This window comes from Pleurodeles waltl, chromosome 11 (assembly GCF_031143425.1).
Source record: "Pleurodeles waltl isolate 20211129_DDA chromosome 11, aPleWal1.hap1.20221129, whole genome shotgun sequence".
NCBI classification, from domain to species: Eukaryota; Metazoa; Chordata; class Amphibia; order Caudata; family Salamandridae; genus Pleurodeles; species Pleurodeles waltl.
The window spans coordinates 707,680,673-707,699,648 of record NC_090450.1 but is presented as its reverse complement, the minus strand read 5'-3'; the positions used below and the strand labels follow the sequence as shown (position 1 = coordinate 707,699,648).

General features: G+C 47.5%; 1 protein-coding gene across 1 annotated transcript in view; it reads left to right on the top strand.

The window, feature by feature from the left end:
• The first annotated feature begins 982 nt into the window (after positions 1 to 982).
• Positions 983 to 18,976, top strand: part of LOC138266021 (interleukin-1 receptor antagonist protein-like) — a 57,367-nt gene continuing 39,373 nt past the window's right edge. Inside the window, exons 1-2 of the mRNA XM_069214329.1 lie at positions 983 to 1,115; positions 16,344 to 16,474. Of these exons, the coding sequence (XP_069070430.1) occupies positions 16,383 to 16,474 (92 nt within the window). The 5' untranslated portion in view covers positions 983 to 1,115; positions 16,344 to 16,382. The remainder of the gene's footprint in view (positions 1,116 to 16,343; positions 16,475 to 18,976) is intronic.

The window sequence follows — 18,976 nt, the reverse complement described above, 5'->3', positions numbered from 1 at the left end:
CACCCAAAAACGTTACTACATGTATAAGAGGGCTGCCCTTCCTCTGATCATTGCCTTACAGTGTCAGAAGTGGGCAGGGTGGGGCCACGGGGTTTTATAAGGAGTCAGGAAGAAGGGCAGGGCTTCTTTTGTGGTTGGTGTTCCCAACTCACCCACCCTATATAATTTAGAAAAAGAAAGTTGAATAATAGAAAAAGAAAAGAAAACATAATTTTGTTCAGCGCCTCAAGCAGGAGTTACAGGGGGATCCTACAGCTTTATACAATGACAAAGGCCTTCAGTTGGAAACCTTAGAAGCTGTGGAGACTGCCTTGGTCTCGCTCTGACTTGTCAGGAGCATCACACAAAGAAACTATTAGGGGGGCAATCTACCTTAAGTGACTGATCTGTAAAGAATTGAAGTGCATCGGTGCTGATGCCACCAAAAGGAGAGTTCCAACTTTCCCAGGAAGGGTGTCAGGTGTTATGTAAAATTGTCACTTTGATCTGAATGTCTCTAAAGCTAATCCAAACTGTGTGATCAATAAAATTACTTGCAACACAGTTATATCCACAAGAGAAGGAGTTCTTAGAGCCATTTATTGTGAGACTTGTACGGTGTGTGTTAGATCACCTTTGTCCTTACATCCTAAGGGCCAGGGGTAGCAATGCTAAGCCACAGAGGTCGAGGCAGTGTACATGCCTTATTTTGAAGGTAATCCTCAGTGGTTTGGGGGCAGTAACCTACTCTGAGGTCATGCACCGCCCTCATTAGGTCACTCACGCCGGTCCCCTGAGGTCAACCACATCCACACACAACACAGTGAAGTTTAGCATTGTTAAGACCTAGAATTACACTCCCCGCACCTCTTAACAGATATTTCCTATTTTAAGTTCGTTTTTCTCTGCAGGGTTTGTTAACCACACTCTTGTGAAAGCACTTCCTCTTCCGCTTCTCGGGACAGGGGGCATTTCGCACTGCGGGTAGGGCTTACATCACAGGAGGGAAGTGGCCCAGGGACATGGAAAAGCCATCTAAGCAGACACTTGAGCGCAGCAGAAGAACAGACAATCGGACCTGAGAGGCTGCGTGAGCGGGACCCTGTGATACACCTCAGCAGAGACCATCCTTGCAGGTGGGGAATGTTGCTCACCCAAGCAGAGACGTTTTACTTTGCCCCACTTTGAGTGAATGCTTGCTGTGTAAACGGGTGAAGCTATCAGTGGCGCTGCCGGTGCCGTGGCACCCGGGAAGTTGGAAGGACCCCTCTTGCCCTGCATTGTTTCCAGTTATTTGAGAGGCCTCCTGCTCACATTCTCTAAAACACAAAGCCTGTCCAGGGGCTGCCTCGGTGTTTACTTCCTGTGGAGTTTGGGTGGGATACGGGGAAGTAAGTGGATAAGGGATAGAGACGGCAGAGAAAAGATATGAACCGAGAGGGGAAAACAGAGAAAGGAGAGGCGGTAAGGAAAAGAGGAAAGAAGATACGGACGAGCAAAAGAGGTAAGAGAAGAGGATGAGAAAGAGGGAGAAAAGAGAGAAAGACCAGTGAGAGAAGCCAGACAAGGGAAGAAGAGGTGAGGGTAAAAGGGAGGAAAGGCATGGGTGGAGAAGGAAACGCGGGTACAATACACAACACTGAGACCCGTAAGCAAGGAGGGCCGTAGCAACCATTAGTGCAACAGGTGCAGTGACACTGGAGTCCACGGTGAAGGGCTCAACTCACCCCAGATATGTATGTCTTTTTAACTGGGGGCAGGGTAGGTATTTCCATTGCTTGAATTGGGGGTCCTGATTTCCAAGCTACATGCCGTACACGGCATTATGTTGAGCTATGGGTGTTTAAGGGCTGTGCACGTGCCACGAACCTCACATCTGCTGGCTGGAGTGGCTTCATCTTACAGGATTCCATGCCAGCGATGTGTTTAGTGCTAGGTGGGCTGGGTCTCCCAGGGCTGCCCTGTAGCTACACCTTAGGTCGAGCTCGTTGGCTGTGTGCATGTATGAGGAACTCAATTGCAAGGAGTAAGGGGAAAGCGAAAAGACTTTCATGCCACACGACACATGTAGGACGCAATCCCACATCCCACTAGCAGCATCTCGCAGCCCTTAACAGGAAGGGAGAGAGGCAGCACCGCTGGAAGTTCAGCTTCAAGGAGCTACAGATTATGCAGTCCAGGATGGATATGGGAGCGGCTGGCCAGAGAACAATGGTACACACCCTGCCTCAAAAGTAATAGATCTGCCGTGCTGAGTTCAGGATATAGTATGACAACCCCCCTCCAGGTCACTCAGGGCACTTTTTTCAGTCCTGGACCGTTCTATGATAACCTAATGCATTCTGGGTGTTGTAGTCCTATAATACTTCTCTTAAATTAGTTAGACTAACACATCTGAAAGGAATGATTTATACAGTTTTAATTTCAGGACTCGAGACAACATCAGTACTGGCCTACAGTGAGGCAGCCACTCACTCTGTGGGGACGAGTCTGCTGTCTGGGGCGCTAAGGGGCGCATGCGGTGGGGGGGGCGCAAAGAAAGTGGCGCTGCACTTACTTTCCGTATATCTGCCCCCAAGTATTTCAAGATGTGAAGAGAGCGTGTGTGCCCTGGTACATTCTTGGCTGTGTGTCTTATGAGATCCTGCAAAGACACGCTACTGTCCATAAAAATGCTTAGAATGTTTGCTAGATTTACAATGAAAGATCTGCTTTTGAGAAGATTTGAGACCAACACTAAAGTCCTGTTTAAGAGTTTGGCGTATGGGTATTCCATCACGAACGTGACGTACTGACCCTCTGCCTTACTGCAAGCGCATTAGGCTATCACGCACTTGTAATAAGGCAGATGCTGGAACAATCACGTGACGAAAGTGACGCGTACCCTATTGAGACAGGGTGCATCTGTTATGAGCACTGAAAAGCAAGACCTCTTTGTGAGGGATTATTTTTGGAAAGGGGTTTGAGAGTAAGAATGGAGGCCCACTTAAACTGTATTGGTGTCTTGTTTGGAGCTTATTTTCAGATAGATTTCGGTATGATGGGGATTCAAAAACCACCTAATGCTTGCTTTTAAGCTTCCACTTAAAGGCTGAGAGGTGTGGGGGCCAGGATGTGACCTTGCGGGATTCCACGGGAGACGCATACACCGACTAGTCCCCGAGTTTAAGTGATTAGACCTGTCATTCAGGTAGATATAGCAGAAGCTTTGGTGGGGGTGGGGGCAAATATGTTGCAGGTCCGTACAAATTTCCCATCAAAATTACAGTGCGTAGTACCGTCTAAAGGAAAACTACAGTATATGGTGCCACCTTGTGGTGAAATAGCGTTAGCTACAGCACGAAGGAAAAGTTTAAGCGTGCTTTTTAGGTCGCAGCCTACTAATGACGTTTTGGGGAAATTCAATAAACGGACCCAGAAATGCATTCTGCCCCTTGCTTGCCAATCGCTTTGTGTTTTGCAACTCTCTTTTTCTCGCTGGCTGGCCTTATTTGTTTTAGGCAGAGGCGGCTCCCCCGCTAAGGCGTAAAAGCATCGCCCCTCTGGATTGTCGTGAAAGGAAAAATAACATGATAATAACGCAATGTTATTATCATTTTATCATTTAATTTTTTCTGGGAGTAAGGGGCTGGGTGGGACTGTGCTGGAGGGAGGGGACCGGAGAAGGGCTTTTGCTGCACAAAGTTTGTATGTCTGTTTGGCCGGCTGTGTTGGGCCAGCCAAACATACATGCGTACTTTGCATGTTCCCTCCCCAGCTGTATTACACAGCTGAGTAGAGAACATTCCCAGGCTCCCACTCACAGTCTGAGTGGCGAAGCAGGCAGCTCAGACCAATTACAACGCTTCTGTCATGTTGGTGGCTGAAACGTCATTATTGGCTGGGAGCTTGTGTGAGCCAGGAAGAGGACCCCTGAAGGTAAGCTTTTTTTTTTCAAACAAATTATTTCCTCTCCTCTGTAAAAACTTTGCACTTGTATAGCACACTACTCACCGTTAGGGTCTCAAGACGCTGTACTCATACCGCTATGGAACCCCTCCTGGCTTTTCCCTGTGAGGTGCCCACTCCTGGGCACCCCCAGGCATCCAAGCACTGTTGGGGCCCTTGTGGAGATTAAGCAAGCTATTGCCCAGAGTTGCAGAGTGGGACTCATTAATTAGATTAGGCACTGAGGTGAGAATTATCTGGTCCAAGTGAATTGAGCCCAAGACCTGCCGAAGTGGGACTTGAACCCTGGTCTTGAGCCAGATCTCAGCTTTAGGGTCTGTCGCTCTAACCATTGTGCCACATTTTTCCACTCCCCCCATCCTGCCCGCCACCCCCATTGAGTGGCAGCCACCACTGATTATAGGCTGTCCAGCTTGAGTTCGTCCCTTCCCTGCCCAAATCTTATTTACAGTATCCTTCCGAGAAGTGGTGGCTTATGCCCTTCGGGACACACATACAGTGACACTAGTCAATTTAGTGTAAAAGGTCATTTATTTAAGACAGGATTTACCAAAATACAACATATAACTTTTCAACATCTCTCCAAACCTTAAAGAACCCCAACTTTCCAATATTTCTTTGCTCATCTTGTTTCTTCAAATCCGTTCTTCGTTTCCCCTCCCCTAGACACTCCCCTAGACACTCCCCTATTCCTTTTTATGCCCTACTTCCTTCGTGCACTCCCCCCCCCCCCCCACTCTGCTCCTTCTCCTCCTTGTTTTTCCCCCTGGAAGGGTGGTCAAGCCCGCATCTGGCTCTCCACCCTCCCCCATCTACTGCCAACCAGCAAAACCCGCTATGGCGTTTTGCTGCCCGAACCCGGGCACAACATTTCCTTGAACAGTTTTTATTTTTTATTTTTTTTATGCCTATTCCCTAACACACAACTTTTCTCCCCATAACTCTTCTAACAGCAACCTCAAATCTGTCAAATAATATGCATTGCCCAACTGCGACAGGTGCACTCCGTCCGCTCTGAACAGTGCCCCTGCTTGCTCTTTGCTCTTTTATGTCCTTGTGCTTCAGGACCTTAATCCCCTGTGCCCAGCAAAATACCCTCATTGCCCTGTTCAATTTTTTCCAAGCCCGTTCCACTGCTGCATGCTTAACCGCCCCTCTCCAAACTCTCCTGGGCACAAACTCTGTCCACACCAGACATGTACCCTGTAGGTTCAGCTTTAGCAGCTCCAGATCCTTCTGCATATGTTGCATCAGTGTCAGCCCTGATAGTTTCACCATGTCATTTTCACCTAGATGAATCACCAACAAATCCGGGCACCCCCATACTGGCAAGTTAGCAGTGATAAATGGAAGCAGACTGCCCCACCTCATGCCGCTTTTCCCCCCCATACGACTTCATGGCGACTGCTGGGGAGTCCCAATGCTCTACCATAAATTTGCTTCTCCGCAAACTTCGCCGCCCAGTGCATGAAGGAATGGCCAACCAGCCATGTCACCGTCTTGCCCTTCTGTGGTCCAGCCGCACATCCTGTAACGGAAAAAACACTGTAAGGGCTGTTCCAAGACCACTTTACTCCTCTTAACGTGCTTTCAACTTCCCGCCCCCGCCCCCTTTTCGCTGCCCCACCTCATGGTCTCACATAACGCTCGCAGCATATAGATCTCCATCTGCCTATGGCCTTTATCCTGGCCCAATCCCACCCCAAATGTGCCGCTGCTGTCGCTGCCCCAATTCTAAAGGAATGCGTACCAAAATCCATCGGTCTTTTTCCTTTCCTTCTCTGCGCCATCCTCAACACTTGCAAGAGCTGGTAGCTTGTGAGCTTTTTACCTTCCTCGTGTACAAACACTCCCTTCTCCCCTGCTCCGCTTAACCCTTTTTGAACGCCATCCATTCCACCACGTCGCATGCTGCAACATTCCCTCCCTTGTCCAGCCATACTGATTTCCCTTTCCCCAACTGATCCGTCTTCGATCGCCTAAGCCAAATGTCCAGCCTATCCCCATGCAGGCAAACCTCCCTGACCTTGACCCCTACCATCTTGCCTACCCCCAACAATTCAGACACCCGGAATGCCCCAAAAAACATTCACACCATACAAAGGCGAAACAATGCTCTTACTCATCCCTACAGCACACTGGCAACACATGTAAGAGTTCCAAAAGTACTTCAAAAGTGATGGGCTCCCTGGCTACTTTACCCGACTCAGCCCTAACCCTGCCCCAACCTTTTAACATTTTCCCCAACAAATCGTTACGCGCAGGATCAATGCCGAAGAAAAGTTTCCCGTAAAAGGAAACTCCGGCCAATTTACCTCCAATTGTCGCCGCGGATAGGCCCTCCTTAATCAGACACAGCACGAAACGCAGCGCGCGTGCCTCAAGCTCCTGCAGACCTTGGGACCAAAATCCACCTACACACAACTCAAAAGATTGAAAATCCAACCATGCAAGCCTGTAAGTCCACCTTGTAGATACCGATATGGACTCCTCCACCAGCCCCATTATCATCAAGCCCCCCACTCCCAAATGTCTGCTGGGACCGCAGTCTTGGTCTATTCCGCTCCTGGGGCCAATTTGCGAAAACGTTGCCACTGTGAACGAGACAGGGAATCTGTAATCTCGTTATATATCCCGGGTATGTGTGCTGCTTTAAAAATAACATTTAACGAAAAACAACGCAGCATAAAATGACGCAACAAGCGCAGTACCCTGAGATCCCTAGCTCTCTGTCTAGTCACTAAATCCACCACTGTCATGTTGTCCACCTGAAATAGTACTGTCCGGTTAGCTAACTCCTGCCTCCAGACCTCCAGCGCCACTAAAAGTGGAAAAAACTCCAGAAAGGCAATACTCCTCCCTTGTTGCAACCACTGTTGGGGCCATTTTTCCGCGCACCACCTCCCCTCCCAAAACAGGCCAAAACCAGAGGCCCCTGCTGCATCAGAAAAGATTTGAACTTGCCAAACTGTGTCAGAGTCGTTGAATAACATGGATACTCCGTTAAAATCTTTCAAGAATGCCTCCCACACCTTGATGTCCTCCCTCAAGGCCAACGAGATTCGTATCCTGTGATGTGGAAGCACAGCCCCTGACATGGCTAAACCCAGTCGCCTACAAAACGTCCTTCCACCCCTCATGACCCTGCAGGCAAAATTAAGGTAGCCCAATAGCCTTTGAGCCGTGCGCAGATCCATCTTGTGAAGTACCCGTACCGTGGCCAAGAATTCCAGCATCTCCCCCACTTTCCGCTTCGGCAATCGAGCCACTAGAGCGTTGGCGTCCAGTTTTATGCCCAAAAAGGCTAATACGGTCAAAGGCCCTTCAGTCTTTTCCGGTGCCAATGGCACCCCTGTCCATTGAGCTAAGCCCTGAAAAACCTCCAAAGCCCGCCTACAAACCCCAGAACCAGTTGTCCCTATGAAAAGAAAATCGTCCAGATAGTGAGTCACTGACCGATGGGCACTTTGCTTCACAAAAACCCACTGTAGAAAAGTGCTAAAAGTTTCAAAAAGTGCACACGAAATAGCACATCCCATAGGCAAAACCCTATCCACATAAATGGCCCCATCCAGCTGCATTCCCAGGAGGTCAAAATCCACTGGGTGTATAGGCAGGAGCCTGAATGCTGACTGGATGTCACATTTTGCCATCTCTGCCCTTCGCCCACACCAGCTGGATGGCATCGTCGACCGAGGCATATCCCACCTTCGTGTCCTCTGGTGCGATGAAGTCATTGATCAATGCCCCTTCCGGCCATGACAAGTGGTGAATCAGCCGGAATTCCCCCTCTGCTTTTTTTGGGCACTACCCCCAGCGGCGATATCATCAGTTCCCTACTTGGTCAGTCGTAAAAGGGGCCTACTATCCTCCCAAGTGAAACCTCTTTTGACAGTTTGTTTCGCACCACTTGCGGCTGTTCCTTCGCGGATCGCAAATTCTCCACCCATCTCCTACACCCAGGACCTTGATATCCCACCGAAAACCGTCTCTAAATCCCCACTCCAGCATTTTGGCCTTTTCTTGATCTGGGTAAATACTCAACCAGGGCAGCAGAGTCTCTAGCCTAATTGGCGTAGGACCCCTTTGGTCCAGTAGCGTTTTGCACGCTCCGACCTCTGGCCGCCCTCCATTGTTCCGCTGGACTGGTGAGGGAAAAGCATTGCGTGACTGGATGACGACCCCCGTACTTGGAGCAGTCATGTTTGAAACGGCACTGTTGCCGTGAACGGAAGCCTTTGTTGAAATTCCAGCAAGCCCCTGTGGTGGGCACTGATGTCTTGTTACCCCCACCCACCCCTCCCTGGGCGGGACAAGACTGAAAAGGCTTATAAACCACCAGCAAACCACTTGCTGTGTGCGTGGCGCAGAGGATTGAGCCAATGCCATCCATTGCATCCATAGCTCCGGGTCTACATCCCCCCAAGGCTTGTCAGGATTAACGCACACTCTGGCCCTAAATTCCTCGTCGTAGCTAAGCCAAGCGAAACCTCCAAAATGCATCTGCGCTTTACGAATGATGTCAATATACTTGAAAAGCGCTATGGCTCTGTCTGGGTACTTTTCGCAATATATGCTCGCAAAAATCAAGAAAGTTGATGTCCAGTTGTCCATTGTAATGGGTACCCTTGGCCTACGTGCTAACTCCCACTCCTCTTTTGATGCCTCCTTTGCCTGAATGTCTCTGTGTAATAATTTTAAAACATCTACATACTCATGTTTCCAAATTTTTGTTTTGGTCTTGTCAGCCACGTGTGACCCCAGGGGCATTGCCAGGCCCATATATGGGAGCCGTTTCCGCTGTCCCCCTCCTTGTCTTCTGACCCTGCTATTTCACCTGCCTTCTGTGTGACCGTCTCTGAGTCCGTCGTGGTCAAGACCTCTTTTCCCTTAGCTGTGTCAACCTCCTTACTCGCCCGACCCCGACCGGAAGCAAGACTGACCCGCCCCCCACGCCAATGGATTTTCGCGTGCAACCCCTCCCCCCAAACTGACCACCAGCCCCATTTACCTTTTTCCATGGTCCTGACTGGCCTCGCCCCCCTCTTCATTAAGCGACCGCGCGCCACCGTGTGGCGCCCTCCAGACATCCCCGACGCTGCCCCGGCATCCTGTAACACAAAAACAGAAGAAGAGGTTGCGCCGCTCTTGCGCCCTCGCCCTTCCCCTGTGACACCGCTCACCTCTTCCTCCCGAAGCTCTCCTTCTTCCCATTCATCCCCTTCTTCATCATAGTCAAGCTCAATCTCATCATCTCCCTCCCAAGCACATCTCTTCTGGCCAAAGCCCTTGTTTTTTTTCTCGCAATTTCAGCTGTAGCTTCCTGACCCTCATGGCACCCACCATCCGTGTGGTACCCCCGAACCCTCGATGTAGAGAAGGCTGCCGAAGACCCCTCTAGAGCTTCTGACCAACGTGCTGGGGCCGTGTTGCACCCCATTGGCATTTGCTTCTTTCTGCTCGCCTCAGCTGCTGGCATTGATCTGCTTACACCCCCGTGACCGTGTGTGTCGCTGGGGCTTCCCGCGCCGGCAGCCCCTCCGGCCGCACCGGCCTCCTGCCCCCCCCTCATGTCTACCTGCGGTACCCAAACCCAAGTCCCGGGTCCTGAGCTGGCTGGCGGCGGCCCCCTGGCATCGCCGCTTCCTCCCAACCTATTAGTCATCTCCAAATTGGCCCTGTGTTCCTCCCGGTCCCTACACAATTGAGCCCACCTGGTCTCTGATTCCGCGACAACCCTGCGTTGTTCCCTGATCCTGGCCTCAGGATCCCAGGCCTCAGCGGGGTCCCAGACTCCTAAAACCGTGGTGCCCGTGGGGCTGGCATCCGCTGCCCCCTCCACCTCTTTTGCCTTAATGGGCTTGCCTGCCCTGGGCACTGCCTTTGGTTTGGATGCACCCCCCCTGCTCTTAGCTGCGAATTTTCCCCGTTTTTTGGCCGGGGCCCGGGGCCCCCGTCGGGGGCGGGTACCCCCTCTGACAAGATAGATCCAATGGCACCCCAGCATTATTGGGGGCCGGCAGGGGCTGCCCCTCTGGCTCCGTGCAAAAACCCGGGCCCCCAGATCCCTGTTTCTCCATCTGTTCTAGGTGTGGCCCTCCAGATTCATTGGTAAGGGGCTAGGCCCCTGAGGTCCCCTCACCCAAGTGGCACCCCCCCTCCATTTCTCTGCTTGAACTAGGGGGCCTGGCGTGCCACGCGTTCGGTCCCCAGGGGTGCTAACATGATCTTGGGCCCACCCCTTCCTCATTCCTCCCCCCCTCCTCCCCAGCATCTGAAATTGGCGAATTGCAAGCAGCAATGACAGCCGCTATCTGGCTCAACGCAGCGTGCGTCGGCCGAGTCATCCCCACCAAGGCCTGGTCTAGGACCCCCAGGCCTGAGCAGGTCCGAACGTCCGGCTTCGCCGAGTACGCGAAGCGTGGCCTTCACCGCCTCGGCGTCATGGCTGGTTGCCATGGCACCCACGCGGTGCGGCGGTACAAGCCGCTTCTGCTTTCTTTTTTCCCCAGCCGTGCGGCTGGGGAAGCCTTGCTGCCCTTCCGTGCCCTGCGGCGTGCGCCGCAATCCCTTTTCCTTTCCTATTTTTTTTTTTTTAACTATTCCCGTGCACCAAACAAACCCGCCGCCGGCTCCCGGCTCCTAACTGCTCCTCCCGCGTGGCCTGTAAAATTGCCCTCCCACCGCTAAATTACCCCCCACCTTACTTGCTGGCAGGACGCGCCTGCCCTGCCCGCTCCCCAATACCTGTTGTGCCTCGTGGCCACGGGGCACACCCTCCGGCCTACGCCCTCCCAGGAACTACCAAATTCCGCCCGTCAAACAGTCGGCGCGGAAAGAGGTTGTTCCTTTCCCCCACCCCCATTTTAACCCTTTCCTAAATCCCTCCCCCACTTACGTGACACCCAATCCTGTCTCCTTCCGTCACTTCCTATTCCCGAACGAGCCCGCGGAGACACTAGAGCGGTGCTCTCTTCTCCGCAGGCCCCTCCATTGAAAGTGGTGCCCCACCACTTCGCAAAAAATCAAAATAAAACACCCCTCCCTCCAAAACCCCAAAGTAAACTACCCCTCCCTCCAAAAGCCCAAATAACACTATAAAATAAACACAACCACTACACTTACATGCATTACATACTTACATGCATTACACATACGTACATTACACACACATGGATTACACATTTTAAAAAAAGGCACTTACCCATTGGCTGTGTGTCCTTCTCAGTGTTCTTCTGCTCTCTGATAGAGGAAGAGGAAAAGCTCCCCTAACCAATCCAGACACTACTCTCATGCTGTTAACCAGCATGAGAGCAGCACCTGGATAAGATGCAGCAACTTGACTGGATGCTCCTTCAGGCCTTAGAGGCCAGTGCTTGCATTTTGGAGTGTCCAATCCAGGCACTGCTCCAGTCCTCTGCTGCCGGAAGCAGAGGCAGTGCTCTGTTGCCGTCACCAGAGGACACACCCAGCATTGTCTCTGTGCCGGAAAAAATAAAATGGCAAAGAAATCTTGCCATTGCCACTCTATTTTTACCTCTGCAGCTCGAAGCAGGTGGGGGGAGGGCGATGCTCCCCCACCATTCAGAAGAAACTGCAGCTGTTTCCGAATGCTCCCTTTCTGTAAACAGGCCCATGAATCTTGTCACATTTGCTGCGCATTCAAAGATCGAGGTTAAATGTCAAGCACTGTATTCCAAGGGAGCTTGTTTACTTTTTTTTCTCCGACTTCAAAGTGACTGGATTTATATGACAATCCTGCTGGATAGTAGGGGTAGGAAATAGTTTTTTTCTATCATACAATGACATTTAAATGAACTGTGGAAGTATTTCAGAATATATAAGAGTTAGGAACACAAATGAAGCATGTTTCGTGTTATTTCTAAAGTGTGTTGGAAACAAATACTTTATTATGACCACAACAAATCATTACACTAGGTGATGCAATTTGCACACATTTTCGGCTGTAAAGTTTTATTAGTAAAACTGTATTTCTTTGCCAATGTAATAGTTATTTCAGTTGAAAATGTGTTATCAGTTATGGCAGTGTGATACCAAAACAAGAATACTTCACTTTACGCCACTCCACTCAACTCTTCACCACTCCATACCACTGCACTCTACTCCACTCCACTTTACACAACACCATGTTACTATTTTCTGTACCACTCTACTATACGCCACTGCACTCTACTCCACTCCACTTTACACAACACCGTTACTATATTCTGTACCACTCTACTATATGCCACTGCACTCTATGAAACTTCAAGCTACACCTCTCTACTCTACCCCATACCACTACTCTATGCCAATGCACTCTTCACCGCTCTACATCACTTCACGCTATGCCTCTGTACCACTCTACTCTATGCCAATGCACTCTTTGCTACTCTATTCTACACCACTGCACCCTTAGCCACTGCACACTACACCACCCCAGTCTAGGCCACACCAATCTACTCTGCACAACTCCACTCTACGCCACTGTACTCTATGCCACTCTGCAACACCGCACTCTATGACAATACACTCTACGCCAATTTCTCTTTAAAACTCAACTTTATGCCCCTGCACTCTCTGCCAATCCACTGTATGCCACTCTAATCTACTCTGCAACACTGCACTCTAAGCAACTGCACTCAACACCACTTTATGCCATTACACTCGATGCCACTCTACGCAACTACACTCTACCCCGCACCATTCCACTCTCAATCACTTCAGTCAACAGTACACTGTTCTGAACCACACTACTCTGCACCACTGCACTCTGGGCTACTCCACTCTACTATGCACCACTCTAATCTAAGTCAATGCATTCTACAACACTGCATTGTACAATGCTGAATTCATTGCCACTGCACTCTACGCCACTGTACTCAGCAACACTCTTCGCCAATGCACTCTACACTAGTCCCCTCTACTGTGTCACTCCAGTGTATGCCACTCTTATGTGACTCCACACTGCCACTCCAATAAACAACACTCTCTGCTAATCTACTCTATAACACTCTACTCACCTCTTCACCATTCCACACTACGGCACTCCATGCCACTCTGCTCTAAGTCACAAATGTTTAACCATGGTGAACAGCAGTCATTCTGGTGTACAACACGGCTAAAAGACATTGGCAACGCCAAAAGCTCTTGCAGAGGCGATATCCATTGTCTTTGCCATGGGTTGTTTAATTATGCCAACATGTTACAATTACGCCCAAGTGAAATTTAAATTACCCAGCATAATTCAAATAATTTTGGGAATTTTGCATTTGTTTCTTACACAATACTCCCAAAAGTATGCCATGTTGTATAATTTATATGCCATTTGCAGAATATTGTAAAAAGCCAGAATGTGTTGATCTGTGGCTTACACTACTTGGCCCTTTCATCATGGTTTAACGTTAAAATTTAGAGCTAAATGAAGGATAGGCATGTTGCGTAATTTGGCGTAATTTCCTGATATTTCAAGTAATTATGCAAGAACAAATTTTGTGAATATCGCACACCTCTGACTGTAAAAGAAATGCAGGGCCTTTCATGAGTGCCCGGTAAGTGTGGCGCCTGGGGCCTTTGTGACAATCCTGCTTCATGTAAAATCAACAACAGTTTACCCCAGTGCAGTCCATCCCCATCCTTTTTTCTCGAGTAATTAGGAGGGTAGTATGGTGTGCCTTATCAAAAGTCCTTTCCATAATACAATACAATCTTCCCCTAGCCTCATTTGTTTCAGCCAAGGACGTCAGTTTAAAAAAAAGAAATTTCAGGTGAATGCACACATTTTCCTACATTAGACACAGTCATGGGTCGCAGAGAGGGAGGGGCGGCATGTGCAGGGGGTGGGGAGCGGGAAATGCATTATATTTGAAAAAATACTTTTTTTTAAAAACACTTACCTCCCGTGTCACTCCTCTGTTATTCCATCTCGCTGCAGGCACAGGCTCCCAGGCTGCCCTGCCGCCAAACCTGATGCTGCCCAGAGGAGTGTGTGTAGGCTTTCTCCAGCCCAGCAACTGTGATGCTGGGCTGGACAGACACTTCTACGCATGTGTGTTTGGCCGGCCCGAGACTGCCGGCCAAACAAACATGCACAGTGAGGGGGAGCACGGAGCACTCCCCCTCACTACTTGTCACCCCTGGGGCCCCGCCCCTTTCCCCCAAAAATGATAATAAACACAGTTTATTATCATTTTTGGGGAAAGGGTTTGCAGCTGCCGCTACTGGCTGGGGGGGGGGTGAGGGGGGGAGGCAACCCTCCTCCACACTTATGGAGGAGCCACCACTGAACCACTGATTAGACATCTTCAACTATAAGCTACACATTCACATCTATGAATGCTTTTCTCTGACACTATAAAACAACAACGTATGCTGGCGGCGATTCATGTATATTGAATTGCTAAACAACTGTTGTTGTGCTCCTTACAAAATTAAACAAACAGTGCCACCATGTGGCTGTCTGTCATAAGTGCCAGTATTGATAACAAAGTACTAAGCACCGGAAAACACCACCTCAAATTAAGCACCGGTGGCAATGCATGACCCAACAATAAAACACATGAAGGCAATATATATTCACTCCAGTGCTTAATTTGTAAAAGAACACCTGGCAAACTCAAAATTTTATTCAGAAGCCCATGGCTAGTGCTGTTCTATGTCAGGGTGCCGCACACCAAGGCTGCATCGTCTTGATTCCATCCCCTTCCTCTATTAATTCCTCACTAGACACTCTCTGCCACTGTATTATAAATACTCCATCATTGCAGGGCATTCAAATGGCACCTCTTACCTTGTTCTCAAACAGTACGTATGGTGCACACACTATTCAGTATCAGCCGCCAATCAATGCCACTGCAGAGCAGATCAGTATAAGCTCACAAGTATAGAGGTGCATCCCAAAGAAATTAATCCAAGATAAAAGATTACATTTTCTTGTGTCTTCTTTATTTATCTCCAAAATTCGTAGGTATCACATGAATAAAAGCAGTCACAGCCTCAGCCAATGCATTTGTTTGAACGTCATGAGGGTGTCTAATCTCCAAAGTTTTAGATCCTCAGTCACCATCCAAAACAATAAGTAGTATATCACTCCAGTAGCATCATAAATCATACTGTATAAGAATTTCAAATGATCTGTCTTCTCATAGCACAGTTGAAATCTCATTTATTTGATTTCAAATCACATGACTTAAATAAACTACATAGTATGGTGATACCTGAATCATTGTCCAGAATTGTGACCGGCACGCCAAGCATCACCTAGCAAAAACAAAAATGCCTCTTTTTTTTGCTAGCTGATACGTGGAGTGCCGGACTGATACACTACTTGCTGTTTTGGATGGTGACTGAGGATATAAGCCTTTGGAGATTAGATGCCCAGATGAAGTTCGATGTTCGAACGAAACGCATTGACTGAGGCTATGACTGTTACTATTCATATGATACCTAAGAATTTGGGAAGAAAATCAAAAAGACACAAGATCTTGAACTGTTTTCTTTGGAATGCACCTCTATATTTGTGAACTCCCTGCCAGTGTATTTCACTCTTGTGGGTTCCTGCTTTCTCTTTTTTCTGTCTTTCGTTCGTTCTTTCCCCCCCTTGAGAATTTTAAACTCTCTTGCTTTGGTAAAAAGTCAAATGAGGAAAAATAAGGAACGTCTCACAAAAATAAGTGCCGGTAGGCCTCACCTGCAACCTCTGGCTCAAATTAAGCACTGATTCAACCACACAATAAAACCTGCAGAGGGGAAGCAGAGGTTTGTGTAATAAGTTATATACTATTATGTTGTGATGGGTACAATCAAAAGAATACAACTTAGCATATGTGACGTTAAATGTATTTATTTGTGTCAGAGGTTTGTGATCAGGTTCGGTTTTTATTAGTGCTCTGACTCGGACTCTTCATAAGGTGAGTACTACGCAAAACTGATGGGTGGATGGATCTCACACTATCTCTATGAGGTCTCTTTTTGGACGCTATCCTGCATTTGCAATCAGGCAAGTACATGAAAACGCAACCTTCCATTTAGGGACGCTCTGAACTGGTGTGAGGTAAGAAAGTAGTGAGGGCTGCACATGTCACACCTGAATGGGGACAAACTGAGATCACTGAGGAGACATACTTGTCTGGCAAGTCAAATCTTGATTTACACGTTATTTTCAGAGCAGACAGGGGATGGTGCATCTCTGCATAGTGACATGAAATCTTCGCTGGGTTGCAGAGGTTACAGGTTGTGCCTTGTGTTTGGTAACCAGCCACCAGATAAACTGTGTGCTCACCTACCGCTACAGCTCTCCACATGCGTCTCTGCGCTACACAGAAGGAGCAGCGAAGTCTTGAAAATGGTCATTTAATTACTGTTTTTGAATGGTCAATCTTGGTGCATCGCCTTATGTGTTTGTGTTTTTTCCTCAGATTGACTGAAAGTCGTTGGTGTCAGCGACAGACACGAACATGATGCAGCTGTACAGACGCCCAAGCCCTATGCAGCTGTACGGGAGCCCAGGCCCTTTAATCTGCTATGATTCTGCCTTGTTAATCACCAGGTAACAGTTCACACTTGCCTTGGGCTTGGCTCTGTAGTGAGCAGGTACCAGGCTTTCGCTTGCGCCAGTGATATAAATAGGCCTGCCTAGTGACCAGGTGTCGGGTCCCTGCCTGCCTAGGACCTGCTTTATAAGCACTAGAGATTATACATTTTTGCTCACATTTCTTAGCAGAAATAATCTGGAGCCTCATCACAACGCTATAGCTTGCTTGAAATATTTAACATTTTACGTAACAATTATGTGGAAGTGGTATGCCATTTTGAGGACACAAGCGGACTAATTGGATCCCATGGCAGACCGTCCTTAAAAACGTAAAGACACAACCAAGGCAGCTCAAGTGTTTACTCCATCTGCTGCTAAAAACGTCACTTAATCTGGAAGTCACTAATTATAATCCCTGCCCCCTGATATACCTCTGTAAACAATTGTCCAAAGATTTTCATTTTTGATTTGTGTTTTTGGGTCATTAGAGAAGTAATTTAGCCATTGCTGACTGGGGTCGAATTTTTCTGGACGACATTTTTTAAAATGGTGAATGTGTTGCAGAAATCATATATTATTTCAGGAACACTTAGACCTAAATTCTTCATTTTGGTATCAAACATAGATTTTGGGGGTCAAGTAGACTTATAGAGACAGAAAATAACTCCTCAGAGCAACCCTTCCTCCAGGAAGAAGAGACATATATAGAAATGAAAAAAAATGTTCTTTGATCCTTTTATGTATACACCAAACAATGTTTATGATCTGAATATGAAAAAAATAATATTCGCCAATCCTGCTTTAGACACAATTTCACATCTCACTTTATTTCTTTTTTTCTGCAATCATCCATGGTACATTTGCAGAATTTTGAACATTTCAGAAGAGCATATTGACATGAACATCTTTTATGTAGCACAGGTTTTGCAAGTACATGCATGTGTACGTTCCGTGGGTACAAGCTTAAGAAATGTCAAAGGGTTTTAAGCCCCATCAATATCTTCCCAACCTAATTCACATGGACTTTCTCTACATATGCATGATCCAAAACATTTACACATCTTCTGATCAAGTAGAACACTCTTTTAATGTGTCCACACACAGAGTATGATGTCGGTGGAAGGTCACTTAGCGGGACTGATCTGTTGAACTCACTGTACCAAAGATCGTTAAATGTGTGACAGAACTTGTTTTCCACACATGCACAAGGTATTTTTCTACATCTTTAAAGTCTTATTCTGTGTCAGCAAATCCTTTTAGAAACTTCACAGGTTCAACAGTTAAAGCTCCAAGGTTTGTTCCAGTTTTGCTCATAGTGTCATCACCCGTAATATAGGCCCTGATAAGAACACTGGGCATCTCTGGGTCAAGTTTCTTGTACAGAATATGAAGCGGGATTAAGTGTCTTTTCTTGCCTGATCCATAACACATCCATAGCTCTGACTGTCCTTGACTCATGAACATTGCAGCCGATCTAAATAGCACAATAATAACATCTGTGTCAATTGACAGTACAATGACTCGATTTGAACTATTTCGAACAGCCCACTTAACATGTGGCATAACACAAAGGTCAGCTTACTCCAATTTGCTGTTAAGTTCTTGAATAATATGGCCTGTACTTTTTTAGGATATCTCTGCAGGTACCAACTGCTCGTTGAGAATAATTCCACTTGCAATAATTAGAAATTCAGTGTTCACTGAAGCATCAGAATGTTTTGGTGAGTTAACCTCTCGAAGGTAACCTTGTTCTTTGTTGATGACCAGAATTTATCAAGTTGCACAAGCATAGGTGTCGAATTTCTGATGCAGGCAAGGTCAGTTGTTCCACTTGTAGACATTCGTCTGATTCTCTCACATTCTTTGACAGATATTTCAAGATAACTGTCAAATACAATGTGCAGTTCTTGCAAGGTGCACACTGACTTTGATATCTATAGAACAATCTGAACGACCTCTTCGAAGCTTTGCATGAATGAAACCTTGACCATTCGCAATTGTGACATATAGTCCGCAACAACAGTAGTTTTCAATGAGGACACCTTTTTGAATTGAAATTCTTCAGGTGAAAGTTTTTTTTCACACTCTTGTACGAGTTTGCGCTTCACTGGTTTGGTTGCAGCATCTCCATCAAATAATGCGTTTGTTGGAAGAAGATCATGTGACAGAATGTCCGTGATAAATTCACCCCATTTCTTTTGCTACATCCCTCTCTCTATGTGCTTGCGGAAGTTATTTGTTTGTAACCTGTTTTGTATTGGCTGGTTGGATGAAACTCTTACTATGGCAATTAACGTGTGGAAGTTTACCTTTAGTGATTATCTCAAGTAGTTTTTTCTCTTTCAGTACAAATCCCTCCTGCTTCAGTTCTGCATATAGTTTCTATCCATGTACCAGGACATCTAGAAGATGTGTTTTCATATCAATATCCACATATCGATTGGTCAAGAAGTTGTGTAGTCGCACAGGCTCAGCATTTCAAAGGAGTTTCCTTGCTGCTGCATGAAATGAAGAAGG